Source organism: Alnus glutinosa, chromosome 5 (genome assembly GCF_958979055.1).
Source record: "Alnus glutinosa chromosome 5, dhAlnGlut1.1, whole genome shotgun sequence".
In the NCBI taxonomy this organism is placed as follows: Eukaryota; Viridiplantae; Streptophyta; class Magnoliopsida; order Fagales; family Betulaceae; genus Alnus; species Alnus glutinosa.
Genome location: NC_084890.1, coordinates 27,853,625 through 27,870,912, shown reverse-complemented (window position 1 = coordinate 27,870,912; position 17,288 = coordinate 27,853,625). Strand labels below are relative to the sequence as shown.

The 17,288-nt window shown below is 39.1% G+C and overlaps 4 protein-coding genes across 4 annotated transcripts; 1 reads left to right on the top strand and 3 right to left on the bottom strand.

Annotated features, from left to right (window-relative positions):
* Positions 1 to 968: 968 nt before the first annotated feature.
* Positions 969 to 10,489, bottom strand: LOC133869696 (7-deoxyloganetin glucosyltransferase-like). Its single transcript, XM_062306761.1, has 2 exons — positions 9,903 to 10,489; positions 969 to 2,223 (listed from the first exon to the last, which is right to left on the bottom strand). Exons 1-2 carry the CDS (start codon positions 10,474 to 10,476, stop codon positions 1,295 to 1,297), a joined length of 1,503 nt encoding a protein of 500 aa, XP_062162745.1. The 5' UTR covers positions 10,477 to 10,489; the 3' UTR covers positions 969 to 1,294.
* On the top strand, positions 2,852 to 4,664 carry LOC133868141 (ATP synthase subunit alpha, chloroplastic). The gene is given in 3 exon segments (XM_062304960.1): positions 2,852 to 2,863; positions 2,937 to 4,029; positions 4,624 to 4,664. Coding segments are annotated over 3 exon segments (1,146 nt in total).
* A 4,724-nt stretch (positions 10,490 to 15,213) lies between the features above and the next one.
* LOC133867791 (uncharacterized) lies at positions 15,214 to 16,147 on the bottom strand. The gene is made up of 4 exons (XM_062304548.1): positions 16,096 to 16,147; positions 15,937 to 16,029; positions 15,749 to 15,850; positions 15,214 to 15,622 (listed from the first exon to the last, which is right to left on the bottom strand). Exons 1-4 carry the CDS (start codon positions 16,129 to 16,131, stop codon positions 15,242 to 15,244), a joined length of 612 nt encoding a protein of 203 aa, XP_062160532.1. The 5' UTR covers positions 16,132 to 16,147; the 3' UTR covers positions 15,214 to 15,241.
* Positions 16,148 to 17,002, bottom strand: LOC133869203 (uncharacterized). The gene is made up of 4 exons (XM_062306162.1): positions 16,801 to 17,002; positions 16,462 to 16,700; positions 16,228 to 16,323; positions 16,148 to 16,171 (listed from the first exon to the last, which is right to left on the bottom strand). Exons 1-4 carry the CDS (start codon positions 17,000 to 17,002, stop codon positions 16,148 to 16,150), a joined length of 561 nt encoding a protein of 186 aa, XP_062162146.1.
* Between the last annotated feature and the right edge of the window lie 286 nt (positions 17,003 to 17,288).

Here is a 17,288-nt window from a genome sequence, read left to right as displayed (position 1 = left end):
AAGTGGGGTATAACGGGATAATGATGGGACTCTACACCGGTCACTGTGCTATTTGCCAAACAAGCTCTAATAACAACATATCCAAAATTTTCTACTGTTCTAGGCAGCTCTAAATAATAATAGAGCTGTCCTTTGGATTAGGTTATGATCAAAGTGGGGTATAACGGGATAATGACGGGACTCTACATCGGTCACTGTGCTATTTGCCAAACAAGCTCTAATAACATATCCAAAATTTTCTACTGTTCTTGGCAGCTCTAAATAATAATAGAGATGTCCTTTGGATTAGGTTCTGATCCAAGTGGGGTATAACGGGATAATGATGGGACTCTACACCGGTCATTGTGCTTCTCAAAGTCCAGCTGTCAGTCGTTCCTTCTCTTACTTCAGCCAATGCCTTACACACGCAGTGACTCTTGACTTTTTATAAAATTTCTGACGACTTCTACACGGTGCGTTTAGGAGATAAAAAACAAAAAAACGTTGCCAACTCAGCTTGTCTTCTACCTTGGGCTTCGTCCCTTCTTCAACCTCTCAAAACTCTGAACTTTTTTTTTACCTATTTATAGGAATGAGAAACATTTATGAGAAAGAAAAAAAAAAGTCACGTCAAATGGTGGGCAAGTTTGCCCGTTGATAAAATGCTAAGGGGGGCATTTCAGATTTTCGGGGGTATAAAAAAAAATTATAACAAAGATTATGAGATTTTTTAGGAGGTGAGGGGGGCATTTCACCCCTCTCATCGTTGTGATACATGCACAACTAATGCACAATTAGTTGTATTTTTAGCATGTCCGTTTCAATAATAATGGGAATCTCTAGTACTCCACGTTAAGGTCATGTTCTGTTCTTCCTGTTAAATTCAAATAGTGACAGAAAATATGTGTAAGGATACCACACACACACGTACCTTTACCCAAAGACCACATACTTTTTCATGAGAAAGAGGTTTTCCGTTCACACAAACATACTCTAACCTTCTGGCATAGATACCATAGCTCTAACCACACAATTACTACAATACTTTGCATCACAAACAAACGCATGCAAACCTCCTTTTCAGTGAACCTACACACTTACCCTAAATAAAAACAAGAGAAATTTCACTTGATTTCTCGAACTGCCCCATGACATTTGCAATTAGGAGGCCATGGTCTCTTCCGGCCGGCCTCGCTTGCAATGAAATAAACTTGTACTTAACACTTGCATGCAAAACAACACATCATTTTTATAGATTATGTTAATTGGATACAAATTCCCCCAACCTAGAGGGGGAGGAAAAATGTATCCTCAATTAACCTTTTGATAAAAGCAAGTTGACTACATTTTCCAAATTTCTGGATGACGAACCATTCGGATCCGTGGCCTCCTCTGCCAATTTCTTCCACTCCAAGACCTTATTCTTGATTTTCTTACCATTCTCTCCCTCCATCAACTCTCTCACAATCTTCTCCACCTCCATTCCCCGGGCATTGTTATCGATCTCTATCCCAACACTCCATTCATTGCAAGCGTACCGGCAGTTTGTCTGCTGATCCCCAAAGAATGGACAACAAATCAACGGCACCCCAGCCGACAGGCTTTCAATGATGGAATTCCAGCCGCAGTGTGTCAAGAATGCCCCGACGGCAGGGTGTTTCAACACCTCCTCTTGACGGCACCAAGTTGCTATTACGCCTCTTTCTTTAGTTTCTAACAAAAACTCCGGTGGAAAAACTGCCGACTGCCCAACAACGAGATCAGGCCTAATAATTAACAGAAATGGAAAGTTGGTATTTGCAAGCCCCCAAGCAAACTCAAGCAACTGTTGTTGGGTCATGACGGCTATGCTACCGAAATTCACATATATCACTGAGTTGGGTGTTTTAGAATCGAGCCACTGCAGGCAGTCATCTTCTTCTTTCCATAAACTATACCCAACTGACTTCAAAGGTTCAACGGGTAAGTGATTGAGTAACAGTTGGAGCGGTCCAATGGCATAGACACGAGGAAACATGGGTGACAGAGCACCCAAAACTTCTCTCTCCAATGCATCGAATGTATGGATTACAACTCCTGAAGCTTTAGCAGCTTTCTCCATTACTTCCATTACGATCTTAATTATAACGTTGTTTGGATCTGTGGTTCGAATGAAGCTTGGAAAATCCCTTAAACGGATGCCTTTCAGGCCTGGAATCCAGTCTACAGTCGTTTCCAAATATCCATTTGTCAGAAAGCTCTCATCTGCGAAATCCAAAATGATGTTTTTAGCGTAAAAACTGTTAGAACTACATAAATTAATAAATTAATGAAAGTAGAATGAAAATTATATAAAACAACTCTCGGACAGTAAAGCGAATATAAATTTGTCGATCTCTTAAATAAATATTGTCTTTCACTTATACATTAAGTTTTGCAATAAAAAATAAAACAATTTTGTCCTCGAGATACAATATTATATTGTCCGAATATAGTGTGCAGATTGCAAATTCTGAACTACTCTAAATAAGAACGGGTCGATTATTCGGGTGGTTCCGTCATTGTCGTAGGGCCCTCGCTTTCATTACATCGATGTGGATTGCCTCGCGAAATAGCAATAGAACTTTTCCAGCCATTTGTAATTCGGGGTCTAATTAGACAACATCTTGCTTCGACCATAGGAGTTGCTAAGAGTAAAATTCGAGAAAAAGAGTCGATTATATGGGAAATACTTCAGGAAGTTATGCAGGGGCACCCTATATTGCTGAATCGAGCGCCTACCCTGCATAGATTAGGCATACAGGCATTCCAACCCATTTTAGTGGAAGGGTGCGCTATTTGTTTACATCCATTAGTTTGTAAGGGATTCAATGCAAATTTTGATGGGGATCAAATGGCGGTTCATGTACCTTTATCTTTGGAGGCTCAAGCGGAGGCTCGTTTACTTATGTTTTCTCATATGAATCTCTTGTCTCTAGCTATTGGGGATCCCATTGCCCTACCAACCCAAGATATGCTTAAAAGCAACAGGAAGAATTGCTCAGATACTCGTAAGTGAGGCTTTTTTAGGTCGTGTTATAAATGCCCTAGCTAAACCTATTGATGGTCGAGGGGAAATTTCAGCTTCTGAATCTCGGTTAATTGAATCTCCCGCTCCTGGTATTATTTCTAGACGTTCCGTATATGAGCCTCTTCAAACAGGACTTATTGCTATTGATTCGATGATCCCTATAGGACGTGGTCAGCGAGAATTAATTATTGGGGACAGACAGACCGGTAAAACAGCAGTAGCCACAGATACGATTCTCAATCAACAAGGGCAAAATGTAATATGTGTTTATGTTGCTATTGGTCAAAAAGCATCTGCTGTGGCTTAGGTAGTAACTACTTTACAAGAAAGGGGAGCAATGGAATACACGATTTTGGTAGCTGAAACGGCGGATTCTCCGGCTACATTACAATACCTCGCTCCTTATACAGGAGCCGCTCTGGCTGAATATTTTATGTACCGCGAACAACACACTTTAATCATTTATGATGATCTGTCCAAACAAGCACAGGCTTATCGCCAAATGTCTCTTCTATTACGAAGACCACTGGGTCGTGAAGCTTATCCAGGAGATGTTTTTTATTTGCATTCACGACTTTTGGAAAGAGCCGCTAAATCAAGTTCTCATTTAGGTGAAGGAAGTATGACTGCTTTACCAATAGTTGAGACCCAATCGGGAGATGTTTCGGCTTATATTCCTACTAATGTAATTTCGATTACAGATGGACAAATATTCTTATCTGCCGATCTATTCAATGCTGGAATCAGACTTGCTATTAACGTGGGTATTTCCGTCTCCAGAGTAGGATCCGCAGCTCAAATTAAAGCCATGAAACAAGTAGCCGGCAAATTAAAATTGGAATTGGCGCAATTCGCAGAATTAGAAGCCTTTGCACAATTCGCTTCTGATCTCGATAAAGCTACTCAGAATCAATTGGCAAGAGGTCAACGATTACGTGAGTTGCTCAAACAATCTCAAGCAGCCCCTCTCACGGTGGAAGAACAGATAATGACTATATTTTGTAACAAAAAAAATAAGAAGACAAGAAAAGAGATTACCTTCAAATATATATGCTAAAAAAAATTATATTTTATATAATTACATAAGCATTTTATTACTGTTAAATAATAATTTCTGACGGTTGAAAAATCAGTTTAAAATGACAGTTTCTAAGTGTTGAAAAACATTACTTTAAAAATATGATTGTTAAAATAGCAGTTGTGAACAACTAATGATTCGCACCGACACAATTAGTAGCATGTGTACCTAAAATCTGTTAAGACAGAAGACAAATCTGCCCTGCATGATTCAGCAGCTCATGACTTGCATGATTCTGCAGAACATGCCTTACTTGGCCCTTCCTTGCATAACACTACAAATCATACCATACAAGAACCTACCGTGCAGAACACTATCCCAAGGATTGCGCAATGAAGACTAATTGGTCCTAATCACACTCATGCGCCCCTGTGGATCCCCCACATCACGGGATGTCAACAGAATCTCTCCAACGGCTACATCATTCCTTATGTAGCCTACTAAATATTGTCTTTCCAATTCTAGTTTTCTTCCCTTGTTAACTATTAGTTTTCTTTCCTTTAGTGTTCTTGTCTAGCTGTACAGAACGTTCACTACATTGTAACTTACCATCATTAGCACACCTTGTAATTCTCTATATATAGCAAATGATATTCAGCTTGGAATTAAGCTTCCAAGTCTGTTCAAACTCTCTGTTTTTGCATGGTATCAGAGCCCATATTGGTTCACACCCAAATACTCGATCAAATGGCCGATTCATCCAATACTGCTGCAGGTGCTGTTACTGCCACACCTCCTCCTACATCTCCTTTGGCCGAAAACACCATATCTCTCCCAATTCCAAACATTCACTCCCATATAGCTCCTAAAGTCCAGTTGGACGAACAAAATTATATGGCTTGGGTCTTTCAATTTCGACCTATTCTTCGCACCAATGACTTGATGGGCATTGTTGATGGCTCCGAGCCATGCCCACCAAAGTTCATTCCTGGTCCGACCAATGACTCCCCTGCCCAACTGAATCCCGCTTTCACCCTTTGGGAAAAGAAGGATCAATACCTTCTCAGTTGGTTCATTGCAACCCTTTCAGAGAAAGTTCTTTCTACTGTCTATGGTCTAGACACTTCACGGCAAGTGTGGACTGCCTTAGCCAATCGTTATGCTGCTCCCTCCAAGACACGCATTCAAGAGCTAAGGCGCCGATTACAAGGTTTACGCCAAGGGGATAAGACCTGTTCTGAGTATGTGCATGCTGCCAAAACTTTGGCAGATCATCTGGCTATGGTTGGCAAGCCAGTACCCGATGAGGACCTCATCTCTTACTTGATTGGAGGCCTAAGCCCACGGTACAATGCTTTCATTACATCCTTTGCCTTAATGACAAAGGATGAATCCATTCCACTGGAGGATTTCCAAACTCTCCTAGTCAGCCATGAACAGCTGCTCAACAACCAGATTGCTGAGTCTGAAGTCAACAACTTTGCCTTACATGCACAAAAGGCAAATCATAACACTCGCAGGCCACGATTCAACAATGCTCATAAGCAGAACCAGCCCCGGTTCTCCAACTCTAAACAGAACCAGAACCGGTTCCCATCTCATTTCTCACCACAGAAGAAATTTTCTTCTGACTCTGCTTCACCTCAAGGTAAGTCTACTCCCAATCAATTCATTCATCAGAATTCTAATCGTCCACCCTGCCAGATTTGTGGAAAAAGTAACCATCAGGCTCTGGATTGCTTCCACCGGATGGACTATGCATTCCAAGGCCGTCACCCTCCAAGCGAATTGGCTGCCATGGTTGCACACTCCAATGCTGTTTCTGAGGAGGAAGATTGGCTCGCCGACAGCGGAGCTAACAACCATATCACTGCTAACCTGGAAAACCTCTCCATCAATCAACCATACAATGGAAATGAAGCTGTAACAGTCGGTAATGGTGGTGGACTTTCAATCACTCACACTGGTTCCACTTCTTTTCACACACCTAATGCTACTTTACATCTCAAAAATGTGCTTTGTTGTCCTCAAGCTTCTGCAAACTTACTCTCTATACAAAAATTTTGCAAAGACAACAGTTGCTTTTTTAAACTAACAGATTCATATTTTCTTGTGAAGGACAACCTAACCGGGGAGATTCTCCTGCAAGGGCCCAGTGAAGGTGGTCTTTACCCAGTGAACCTGAAAAATTTTTCCAAGAATAAGCTCCATAGGCTCACTGCTTTCTTGGGAGCAAAGACCTCTTCCTCTACTTGGCATAGACGCCTAGGACATCCACATTTCCGCAAATTTCAGCAAATAATAAAATCCAACCAACTCCCTGTAACACCCTCTAAGGCAGAAACTATTTGTATTGAATGCCAACTTGCTAAGAGTAGGCAATTACCATTTCCTCACTCACAAACTACTACCCAGTGTCCCTTAGAACTTGTTCACAGTGACATATGGACCTCCCCTGTGTTTTCAATAAGTGGATGCAAGTATTATGCAATTTTTGTTGACGATTTTTCACGTTACTCTTGGCTATTTCCTCTCAAACAAAAATCTGATATGCTTGATTGTTTCATTAAATTTAAATGTCTCATGGAAAACCTTTTATCTTGCAAAATTAAACAACTACAAACTGATGGGGGTGGGGAATACACCTCCCATCCTTTTAAAAAGTTTCTCTCTTCACATGGAATTTTACATAGGGTTACATGCCCTCATACATCCCAACAGAATGGGGTTGCCGAAAGGAAGCATAGACATGTCATTGAGACAGGTCTAGCCCTCCTTGCACAATCCCATTTACCTCCCAAATTTTGGGTAGAGGCTTGCCTCACAGCAGTTCACCTTATCAACCGGATGCCTTCATACACTTTGCAAAATTGTACCCCCTTTACTAAGCTTTACAAATCTGAACCTGTTTACTCCGACTTAAGGGTCTTTGGTTGTGCATGTTACCCGCTCCTACGACCTTATAATAAACACAAGTTAGAATTCCGGAGCAAACAATGCATTTTCCTCGGTTATAGCTCTAATCACAAAGGTTATAGGTGCATGGATCCCATCACCTCAAGAGTCTATCTCTCAAGACACGTTGTCTTTGATGAGAATCTCTTTCCTGCCCAAGCTAAGGCCACCACCACACTGCCCCCTTCGCAGGCTCCCTCTCCTTCTTCAGGTAATATGCTACTGCCATCTCACTTTTTCTCTATTAATCCTATGATCACACCTCACACACCAACCACACCCTTTTCTTCTACTAACAATGCAGGGACACCTTCTCTCCATGCTGAGAATATCACACCTCCATTGGAACCTGCAGACAGCAGTTCCTCCTCCCAAATAGAAATCAAACCTTCCTCTTCACCAGACGTTAGTTTCCCACCGCAGGAGCCCGAGCCTCCTTCACCAACTGCAGCAAGCCCCACACAGCAGGACCTTCCTTTGATTTCTCCAGCTGCAGTTCCTACTTCAGCACTCATTATTCCTGAGATCACCCAAGACATGCAGCCAGCAGCCTCTGACCGCAGGGTGACTCGCTCCCAGACTGGTAATCTGAAACCCAAAACTTTTCCTGGTTTCCAACTTTATTCTTCCACTAAACATCCTCTCAGGTCCTTCATTGCCACTTCTCTTCCTCGTGAGCCAACAACCTACATTCAAGCAGCATCCAACCCCCATTGGCTTGCAGCCATGAATGATGAATACCAAGCCCTCTTAGATAATCAAACCTGGACTCTTTGTCCGAGACCCCCTAACCGCAACATCATCAAAAGCAAATGGGTCTATAAACTCAAGCAAAAACCTGATGGGACCATCGACAGGTACAAAGCCCGCCTCGTTGCTAAGGGATTTCAACAGCGTGATGGAATCGATTATCATGAGACCTTTAGCCCCGTCATCAAACCTGCCACTGTCCGATTAATCCTAGCACTTGCTCTTAACTTCAACTGGCCACTTAAGCAGCTTGACGTCTCCAATGCATTTCTGCATGGAATTCTTACAGAAGAAGTCTTCATGGAACAACCACAAGGGTTTGTTCACCCTCAATTTCAGAATCATGTATGTAAGCTCGGTAAGTCGCTTTATGGCCTCAAACAAGCCCCTCGGGCCTGGTTTCACCGGCTGTCCGAGGCACTTCTTGAGAGGGGGTTTGTAGGTTCAAAGGTTGACACATCTCTATTTTTACTTCATAAAAATTCCATTCATCTATTTCTTTTAGTTTACGTTGACGACATCATTGTCACAGGCAATAACTTGCCTGTTATTAACGATTTAATTTCTAGTTTGCAAGCAGAGTTCAAGCTCAAGGATCTCGGCACCCTTTCCTATTTCCTTGGAGTTCATGTGCACAGGGATAGTCACCAACTACACCTCAGTCAATCCAAGTACATAGTAGACTTGCTACATCGTGTCAACATGGTGGGAGCAAAGCCATACTCAGCTCCATGTACATCCGGCAAAAGACTCACTGCTTCCGATGGAGATCCTCTTCCTGACCCTTCATTATATCGCCACATTATTGGTGCCCTCCAGTATTGCACCCTCACTAGGCCAGACATTGCCTTCACTATCAATCATCTCTGTCAATTCCTCCATTGTCCCACGACTGCCCACATGAGCGCTGCCAAGCGGGTGCTTCGCTACTTGAAGGGTACCCCTGATTTTGGACTCCTTTTCACCAAAGGGCCCATGCGCCTACATGCCTTCTGCGACTCAGATTGGGCAGGGGACCCTGCTGACCGTAGGTCTACTGGTGGCTATGGCATTTTTCTCGGCTCTAGCCTCATTTCCTGGCATGCAAAGAAACAGCCAGTAGTTTCCCGCTCCAGTACCGAAGCTGAGTACCGTTCCTTGGCCGTCACCACTGCTGAACTTTACTGGCTACGGATGCTTTTCAGAGAGCTCCAGGTTCCTCTTCAGACTCCTCCACACATTTGGTGTGATAACATGGGAGCTATTGCACTAGCCTCTAATCCCATCTATCATGCCCGCACCAAACATGTCGAAGTGGACTATCACTTTATTCGGGAGAAGGTTCTTCATAAGGATATCGCCATCAGCTACCTCTCCACCCATGACCAGCTTGCCGACATCTTCACCAAAGGGCTGACATCCGCCCGGTTCCTCTTGTTACGTGACAAGCTGATGATCGTCGCCCCGCCCATCAGCTTGCGAGGGGCTGTTAAGACAGAAGACAAATCTGCCCTGCATGATTCAGCAGCTCATGACTTGCATGATTCTGCAGAACATGCCTTACTTGGCCCTTCCTTGCATAACACTACAAATCATACCATACAAGAACCTACCGTGCAGAACACTATCCCAAGGATTGCGCAATGAAGACTAATTGGTCCTAATCACACTCATGCGCCCCTGTGGATCCCCCACATCACGGGATGTCAACAGAATCTCTCCAACGGCTACATCATTCCTTATGTAGCCTACTAAATATTGTCTTTCCAATTCTAGTTTTCTTCCCTTGTTAACTATTAGTTTTCTTTCCTTTAATGTTCTTGTCTAGCTGTACAGAACGTTCACTACATTGTAACTTACCATCATTAGCACACCTTGTAATTCTCTATATATAGCAAATGATATTCAGCTTGGAATTAAGCTTCCAAGTCTGTTCAAACTCTCTGTTTTTGCAAAATCCAATCTAGAATAAGAGTAAGATAAAGTACTATTATAAATAATGAACACAAAAAACTCTGAACTTTTCACTGCGAGATAAAGTGTAAATAAAAAAGTAAATAGAAAAAAAAAAAAATAAATAAAAATTTTCATGAAATAACTTTCAACAAAAACTATGTCAATTTATAACAACCAAAAGCTATATTTCATTTGAGTTTACGGTTTGTGCTATACCTTTGAGTGGTATGAGCCCTTTGTCCCTCGCCGTAGAAAGCTCGTTGCAAAGCATAACGGTGCATGCTGAGACAGTGAAGAGCATTACTATAGGGACTCCAAGCTTTTCTGCCGCCGTTATTGTAAAGGTCATGTAAGGATCCGAGACAATGCAAGTTACGGGGGGATTGTTGAGGTTCGTGAGGAGGTCGGAAAATGGAGACAACATGTTTTTTGCAATGGAATCACAAAGAGAAAGGAAGCATTGGGTGGCATTGGGATCCGAAGGGGGTAGGCCATCGGGAATGGTTTGGAATTGGAAGTCCGAAAACCCATCTAAGGAGTCTCCGGCACCGATATTGGATTTGATGAAACGTTTGTGGTTGAACTCGGTATTTACAAAGGTTATGTGAAAACCTTTTTGATGGAGAAGCTTTGAGAATTTTAGCATGGCTTTTATGTGGCTTTGAACTGGCAATGGAACGCAAATTGCATGAGGCTTATCATGAGCTTCTACTCTTTTGGAATCCATGTCCTTCTCTCCCTTTCTGTTCCAAGCGTGGTGCACCTTCCTTCCTTTCACCATTGCAGACATGCCGCACTTCAACAGCTGGATTGCAGTAAGAGTGAGCAGCAAAGCAAATTAAAGCGCCACATTATTGCTAAATGCCAATGGTCACTTCGCTCGCTAGTCGTGTCAATCATCTCTTTTTTGTCTTTTTTCTTTTTGGACGGATCTTGTTTCTACTTTTTTATGATATATATTTAAAAGTAGCAAAGATTTTTCTCCCTATTTTTAAAAAGAAATGCTAGAATAGTATTTTTACGAGGTTCTTTTATATTGGTATAACACTTTATTTTCAATAAAAAAAAAAATTACAGCTTAATTTATTTTTTCTCTTTTTATTAAAAAAAAACGGGGTGACATGTTAGTATAGAAGGCCTTCATAAAGATGTTAGAAAGAGTTCTAACATTTCTCATTTTTAAATCACACTTTTTGAAATTGCAAATCTAAATTTACCCCTCTAGAGTTTCACTCAAATTGCAATCTTGCCTCCAAACTGAAAAAACTTGCAATGCACCACAACTAAGTTTCCTAATTTTGCAATGTAACCAATTCTTCCGAAAATATTGCTTAAAAAATTATTATTATTATTATTATTTTTTTAAAAAAAATGACTAAAAAAAAGGGGTAGCGGAAGCCACCCCCAAATTTTTCCTTTTTTTCTAAAAAAAAAAATAAAAAAAATTGATCTTTATAGGGATAAATTGATTTTTTTTTAGGAATATTTTCGGAAGAATTGGCTACATTGCAAATTTTTAAAACTTGGTTGGAATGCATTGCAAGTTTTTTCACTTTGGAGGCAAGATTACAATTTGAGTAAAACATTGCGAAAGTAAAATGTAGTTTTCCCAATATATATTAGGGTTAAACACTTTTTTAGTCCCTGAGTTTTCACAACTTTATTTTTTAGTCACTGAGTTTCAAATTGCACCACAGATGATACTTCAATTTTAGGAAAAGACTGAATTGGTACCTCAGTTAAGTTTTCTGTCCAAAAACTAACGGTCTGCTATGTGTCAACATCTGAAGTTGACATGTGGCACTATATAAAAAAATTAAAAATTAAAACTTTTTCAAAATTAATTAAAAAATTAAAAAAAAAAAAAAAAAAAAAAAAAGGGTAGCTGGCCGGTCAGGGGGTGGCCGAACCACCACACTGAACAAGAAAAAAAAAATGGCAAGATCGGTTTTGCCCTTGGGGGTGGTAGAACCACCACTATGGCCTATAGAAGTGGTTCGGCCACCCTAAGGGCAAAACGGAAAAAACAAAATTTGGAAGGTTTGGCCTTTGGGGGTGGCCGAACCATCCCCAAAGGCCACGGGAGTAGTTCGACCACCCCCAGACCGGGCAGCCTGGCGGTGGCCGAACCACCCCTGTGGCCCTTGGGGGTGTTCCGGCAATCCTGAAGGGCCAAAACCGATTTTATTTATTATTTATTTATTTTTGTCAAGGGGTGCCAAACCGGCTAAGGGGATGGCTGACAGCCACCCCTTTAGCCAAAATGAGGGTGGCCATGGTGGCCAAGGTGGGTGGCTCAGCCACCCCCTTGTGTTTTTATTTTTTCAATTTTTAATATATTTTTTTCAATTTTATATTTTCTAATTAATTTTGAAGGATTTTTAATTTTTTTTTTTTATATAGTACCACGTGTCAACTTCTGGTGAGCCGTTAGTTTTTAGACGAAAAACTTAACTGATGTACTAATTCGGTCTTTTCCTAAAATTGAAGTATCATCTGCGATGCAAATTGAAATTCAAGAATTAAAAAATAAAGTTGTAAAAACTAAATGACTATAGAAGTAATTAATCCTATATATTATTCACTTTTCTAGGCACCGACTCCAAGGATGTGCAGTTTTCACAATCTTTTGCAAATAATGCTTCTTTAGACATCATATGGCTCCTATTGGGGGAGCCTAGGTAAGACTTTGGGAATCCGGACGACCTTAAATTTTTTTTTTTATTCTTTTAAAATAATAATAAAAAAAATATTTATTTTTAATACTAAAATGAGTGTATTTTATCTTCTAAGGCCCTCACAAAATTAATTGCTCCACACTTTCCAAAAGTTTCAACTTTTGTCAAATTTTTTTTAAACTTTTAAACAAACCTTGCACTCCATGTCTTGTTAAGCATAAATAAATCAGAAATGAGAATTTTTTCATATCAAAATTCAGTATTATCAACTTGTCAACTCTGATTATATATGCCTTCTGTTTTGGAGTTTTCATCGCTATATGTAGCCTTTATTGATAAGATCAAGTCATTTTTTGACCAATTTTATACTGCTTATTTGTATTTGCTACACTATTATTTTCGTTTTAAGTTTGTATTTTTGGGAACCCACCCTTTTGTTTAGGTCTTTCACCTTCTCTTCTTCTCAAATCAAGAGTGAAAAAGACTATCTCCAATTGAGAGGAATTAGAAATGAACTGGCCCATATAAAATTACAAATATACCCTTGAGTATAAAGAATCGATTCCTCTCCAGTTAAAAATCAACTGGAGAGGATCCTGATGCATCTCTTATAATCCTTTCTTTTTTTGTTCCTTAAAAAAAAAAAAAAAAAAAAAAAAAAAAAAACTTATTAGGCATATATATATATATATATATATATATATATATATATATATATATATATATATATATATATATAAAAGGTGGACGCATGTGATAAATAATCTGGCACTGTTTTCTTTTCTTTTTCTTTTTTTTTTCATTTTTTCATCTGCACACCACACTGATGATATTAAAATACAATAAAAAAAATTCAGAAATCCGGTACTTATTATTAATTTTTAATACGTTGTTTGGCCGTTGACGTGGAGAAAGGAACCATATGAATTTTCTAGGGGCCTTGCAATAGCCGATCACGTGTGAATTAAGCCATACATGGCTACCGTACTTTGTCCTTTAAAAATGTTTATTTTATTCTTAATTAAAAGATTCAAATTTTATCATTTAATATATATATATATATATATATATATATATATATATATATATATATATATATATATATATATATATATATATATATATTATTTTATTATTTTTAATTAATTTTTAAAGATTTATATTTTTTTTTATATATATATTGCTACGTGTCAACCTCAACAATTGACACGTGGCGAGCCTTTAATATTTGGACAAAAAATGTAATAGAGTTACCAAACGAGTTTTTATCCCTAATTCGAGTATCACCTATGAAACAAATGAAAACTCAAATATTAAATTTAAAAAAAGTCTAAAACTCAGATACCAATAGTATGTTTAATTAAAAAATGTTTAAATAACCAAACCTTCTCAAAAAGCATTACCCTACAATGAAAAGTTCATAAAAATTATAGTAATTCTAACGTCATACTCATGTCCCTCTTGTGTCCCTCTAAAAGTGATGTGGCTTTTAAAATCACCATGTGATCAAAATTCAATTTTGATCAATCACAAGCTCAATGGTGATTTTAAAAGCCACCTCATTTTTAGAGGGACACAAGAGGGACATGAGTATGACATGTAGCATTACTCTAAAAATTATAGACGGTCGTTGAAGATGTGGATGGATTGGTAATGCCTTATCACATTAATTACCAATCAGTAATTAGAAATGAACATCTATTTAAGATTTAGGACAAAAGGCACATAGCTGAGATTTTGTTGACAACGCGATTCGATAATAATTTTAGAGGAGAATTTCACTTATAATTTTTGAATTTTCATCCATTTTGAAAGAAAGTATCTAAACTTTAAAATGTTTCAATTTATGATATTTATTTTTCAGAAAGTTTCAATCTCAGTCATCCGTTAGAATTTTCCGTTAAATTTTTAAAATTTCTAAAATACACATCTTTTATTTTTTTAGGAAAAAAAAGAAAAAAAATTTGTTAGGATTTAGATGTTGGTTAGAATTTAACGGAATTTACAAAAATACCCAAGCCTGAATCTTTGAAAAATTTTATAAATTTTTTTTTTAAAAAAAAAACGTATGGGTATTTTGAAAATTTTGATAGGATTTAACGAAAAATTCTAAAGGATGACTAAGATTGAAAATTTATTAAAAATAGATACCATAAATTGAGACGTTTTAAAGCTTAGGTACCTTCTTTCAAAATAGGTGAAACACTACAAAAAAAACATAAATTCTGGACGGTTTTAAATCGTCCAGAAATGCAGAAAAACCGTCTGGAATTGATTCCAGACGGTTTAAAACCGTCTAGGAGAATGCGTCGCTGATTAAGTTTAGGGACGGTTTGGGGAAAACCGTCTGCAATTCCAGACGGTTTTTCTCAAACCGTCGAGCACTGTTTATAGACGGTTTGGTCAAAACCGTCTGCAATAAATTACAAACGGTTTTGACCTAAACCGTCTGGAACTTATTGCAGACGGTTTAGGTCAAAACCGTCTGCAATTTTCCAGACGGTTTGGGCCGAAACCGTCTCTAAATTATCTGGAAAAAAATTCCTTAATACAAAATCCTGCAACATCATCTAAATCCAAATTCATTTTCAAATCTAAATCCAACATCCAACATCATCCAAATCCAACATCCAACAACATCATCCATATCCAAATCCAACATCCAACATCATCCATATCCAAATCCAACATCCAACATCATCCATATCCAAATCCAACATCCAACATCATCCATATCCAAATCCAAATTAAATGGCACCAACAACAATTTGTGCAAATTCAAATTCACACGATAACAGTCTATACGTATTAGCTTACATATCATAAGTTAAATTCAATTACAAGGACAACAAAAATCAAGTCCAAATACCTAGACAACTAGACATCACCTTCTTGGTTGTTTTCTGTTGATGGTACTTTTCCCGTCATAATCATGGCTACCATACGTTTGACACTTTCCAACTCTTGCTGTTGCGCTGCATATTTGGTGTTTTGCTCTTCGCACAAATTCCTCAAGCGTTCTACCTCAGCAGCCATCTCTATTTCTCTTGAAGTAGGCGCACTAGATATTGATCCTTGTTCGAAGGAATAAGAGGAGGATTTACCGGGAGTCGGCCCTAGCCCCACCCCTCGTACACGTCCGGAATGTTCCCGTCCTAGCACTTGTGCGCACGCATCGTTGTGCGACCAATATACCGACCCCTGTGAACTTTCTCGTCCTGAAGGCGACTGATTTTCGATAATTGCCTTTATCTTCGCCTGCACAAAACATGCAAATAAAAAATTGAATCTTTCTCAAGTGGACAAAAGGTTAAAAATATATATATATAAAAAAAGAAAACCTTGAACCGGAGAATAATGTTTACGTATTTATTACGTACTTACCATAGCTTCCCCAGCCGTTACATTCACAGGGGTCCCATCTTTCTTGGTATGCGAGACAATGAACATATCGTCTCGGTTCGGGGTTTCACCTGTGTCTTCCTCCTGCAATATCATTAATATACTCAATTATAAGCTTATTATCTTACTATAATGCTTACAAACCGTGAGTGTTTTAAATTTGTACGTACCATTTCTCGTGCAACCTGTGCAACGCTCTTCGATCCCAGAGTATGAAGAAATGCGTTGCAGCTACGGCTCATCTTGGCCTTCAATGAATTCGCCTATAAAAATTGTAATGTTAATATGGGGATTCTTAACAAAATAAATAAGGCAATATATAAAAATACCTTATCAGCCGAAGACAACCACCTATCAACTTGCATTTCAAAGTCTTCTGAATTAAAAATTTGCGCTGTCACCGCCCTACGAACCACAGATTCTACGGTATCTGTTTCTTGCAAATTCACACTTTTCTTGACCTCGTGCCTGAACTGCCTTCTTTTGTTTGCGAGGTCCATCAACGTCAGTCTTTTTATGTTCACGATGTCGTGAACAGGCTCCATATAGAATTTTTTCTAAACACAAAATAAGAGGGTATAGCTTAATTGGAAATATAAGACTACAAAACCATAAATACATTTTCTAATTATGAATTGTAATAAATATGATTGATGATGACAGAAATATTGCATGTTTTGGTATTCATAGGTTACCGTTAGGGCGAGCCACATCTGTTCCTTCCCTTCTGGTGGTAACTTCCTCCAGTTACCATGCAAATTGATAAAACGACCATTTCTTACGATCTTCCCACAGATTCTTCTAAATTTCTCGCTACCCGGGCCCATTGGTTGGTGTGCGGCATTGAATTGGATCACTATCCTTTCCCCATCAGGTATGTGCCATATGTCCTTAGGACTACCAACAGTCCTAACATTCCTTCTACCCTGCTCATCTGCATATCATAAAATGGATTACGTTACACTTCTGCGTTGCTAAATTAGTATCAGATTAGCAAAGTAACTGACGATCATCAAACATAAAATAATTCATACCTATTGTGTGAACTTTTCCACCCCGTAACATACGCGGCACCCGTGAAGAACCGCTATGATGTGAAGTCTCAGGCACTGATTGTGCTGATGATCCAAATTGCTGAGAATCTACACCATCTTGTGTCTCCATAGGATCTTGTGTCGTATCGTCTGACCCTACAATCGGTGGCTCACGTACTACATGCTGAGGATCTACGCCCATTTGTGTCTCGTTAGAGTTCTATGTTGTATCGTCTGACCCTACAACCGGTAACTCATATAGTACATGTTGAGAATCTACGCTCACTTGTGTCTCGTTAGGGTCCTGTGTCGTATCGTCTGACCCTACAACCGGTCGCTCAACTGATGTGCGGTCTACAGGCGTCCAAAAATCATTTGCCAGTTGCAACGTCTTTTTTTTAGGGGCCATGTGTACCTGCAAACACATACAACTGTTGATCAGATTTAACTGTAAATTAAATATACTAGAGGCATTTACAGAAACGAGT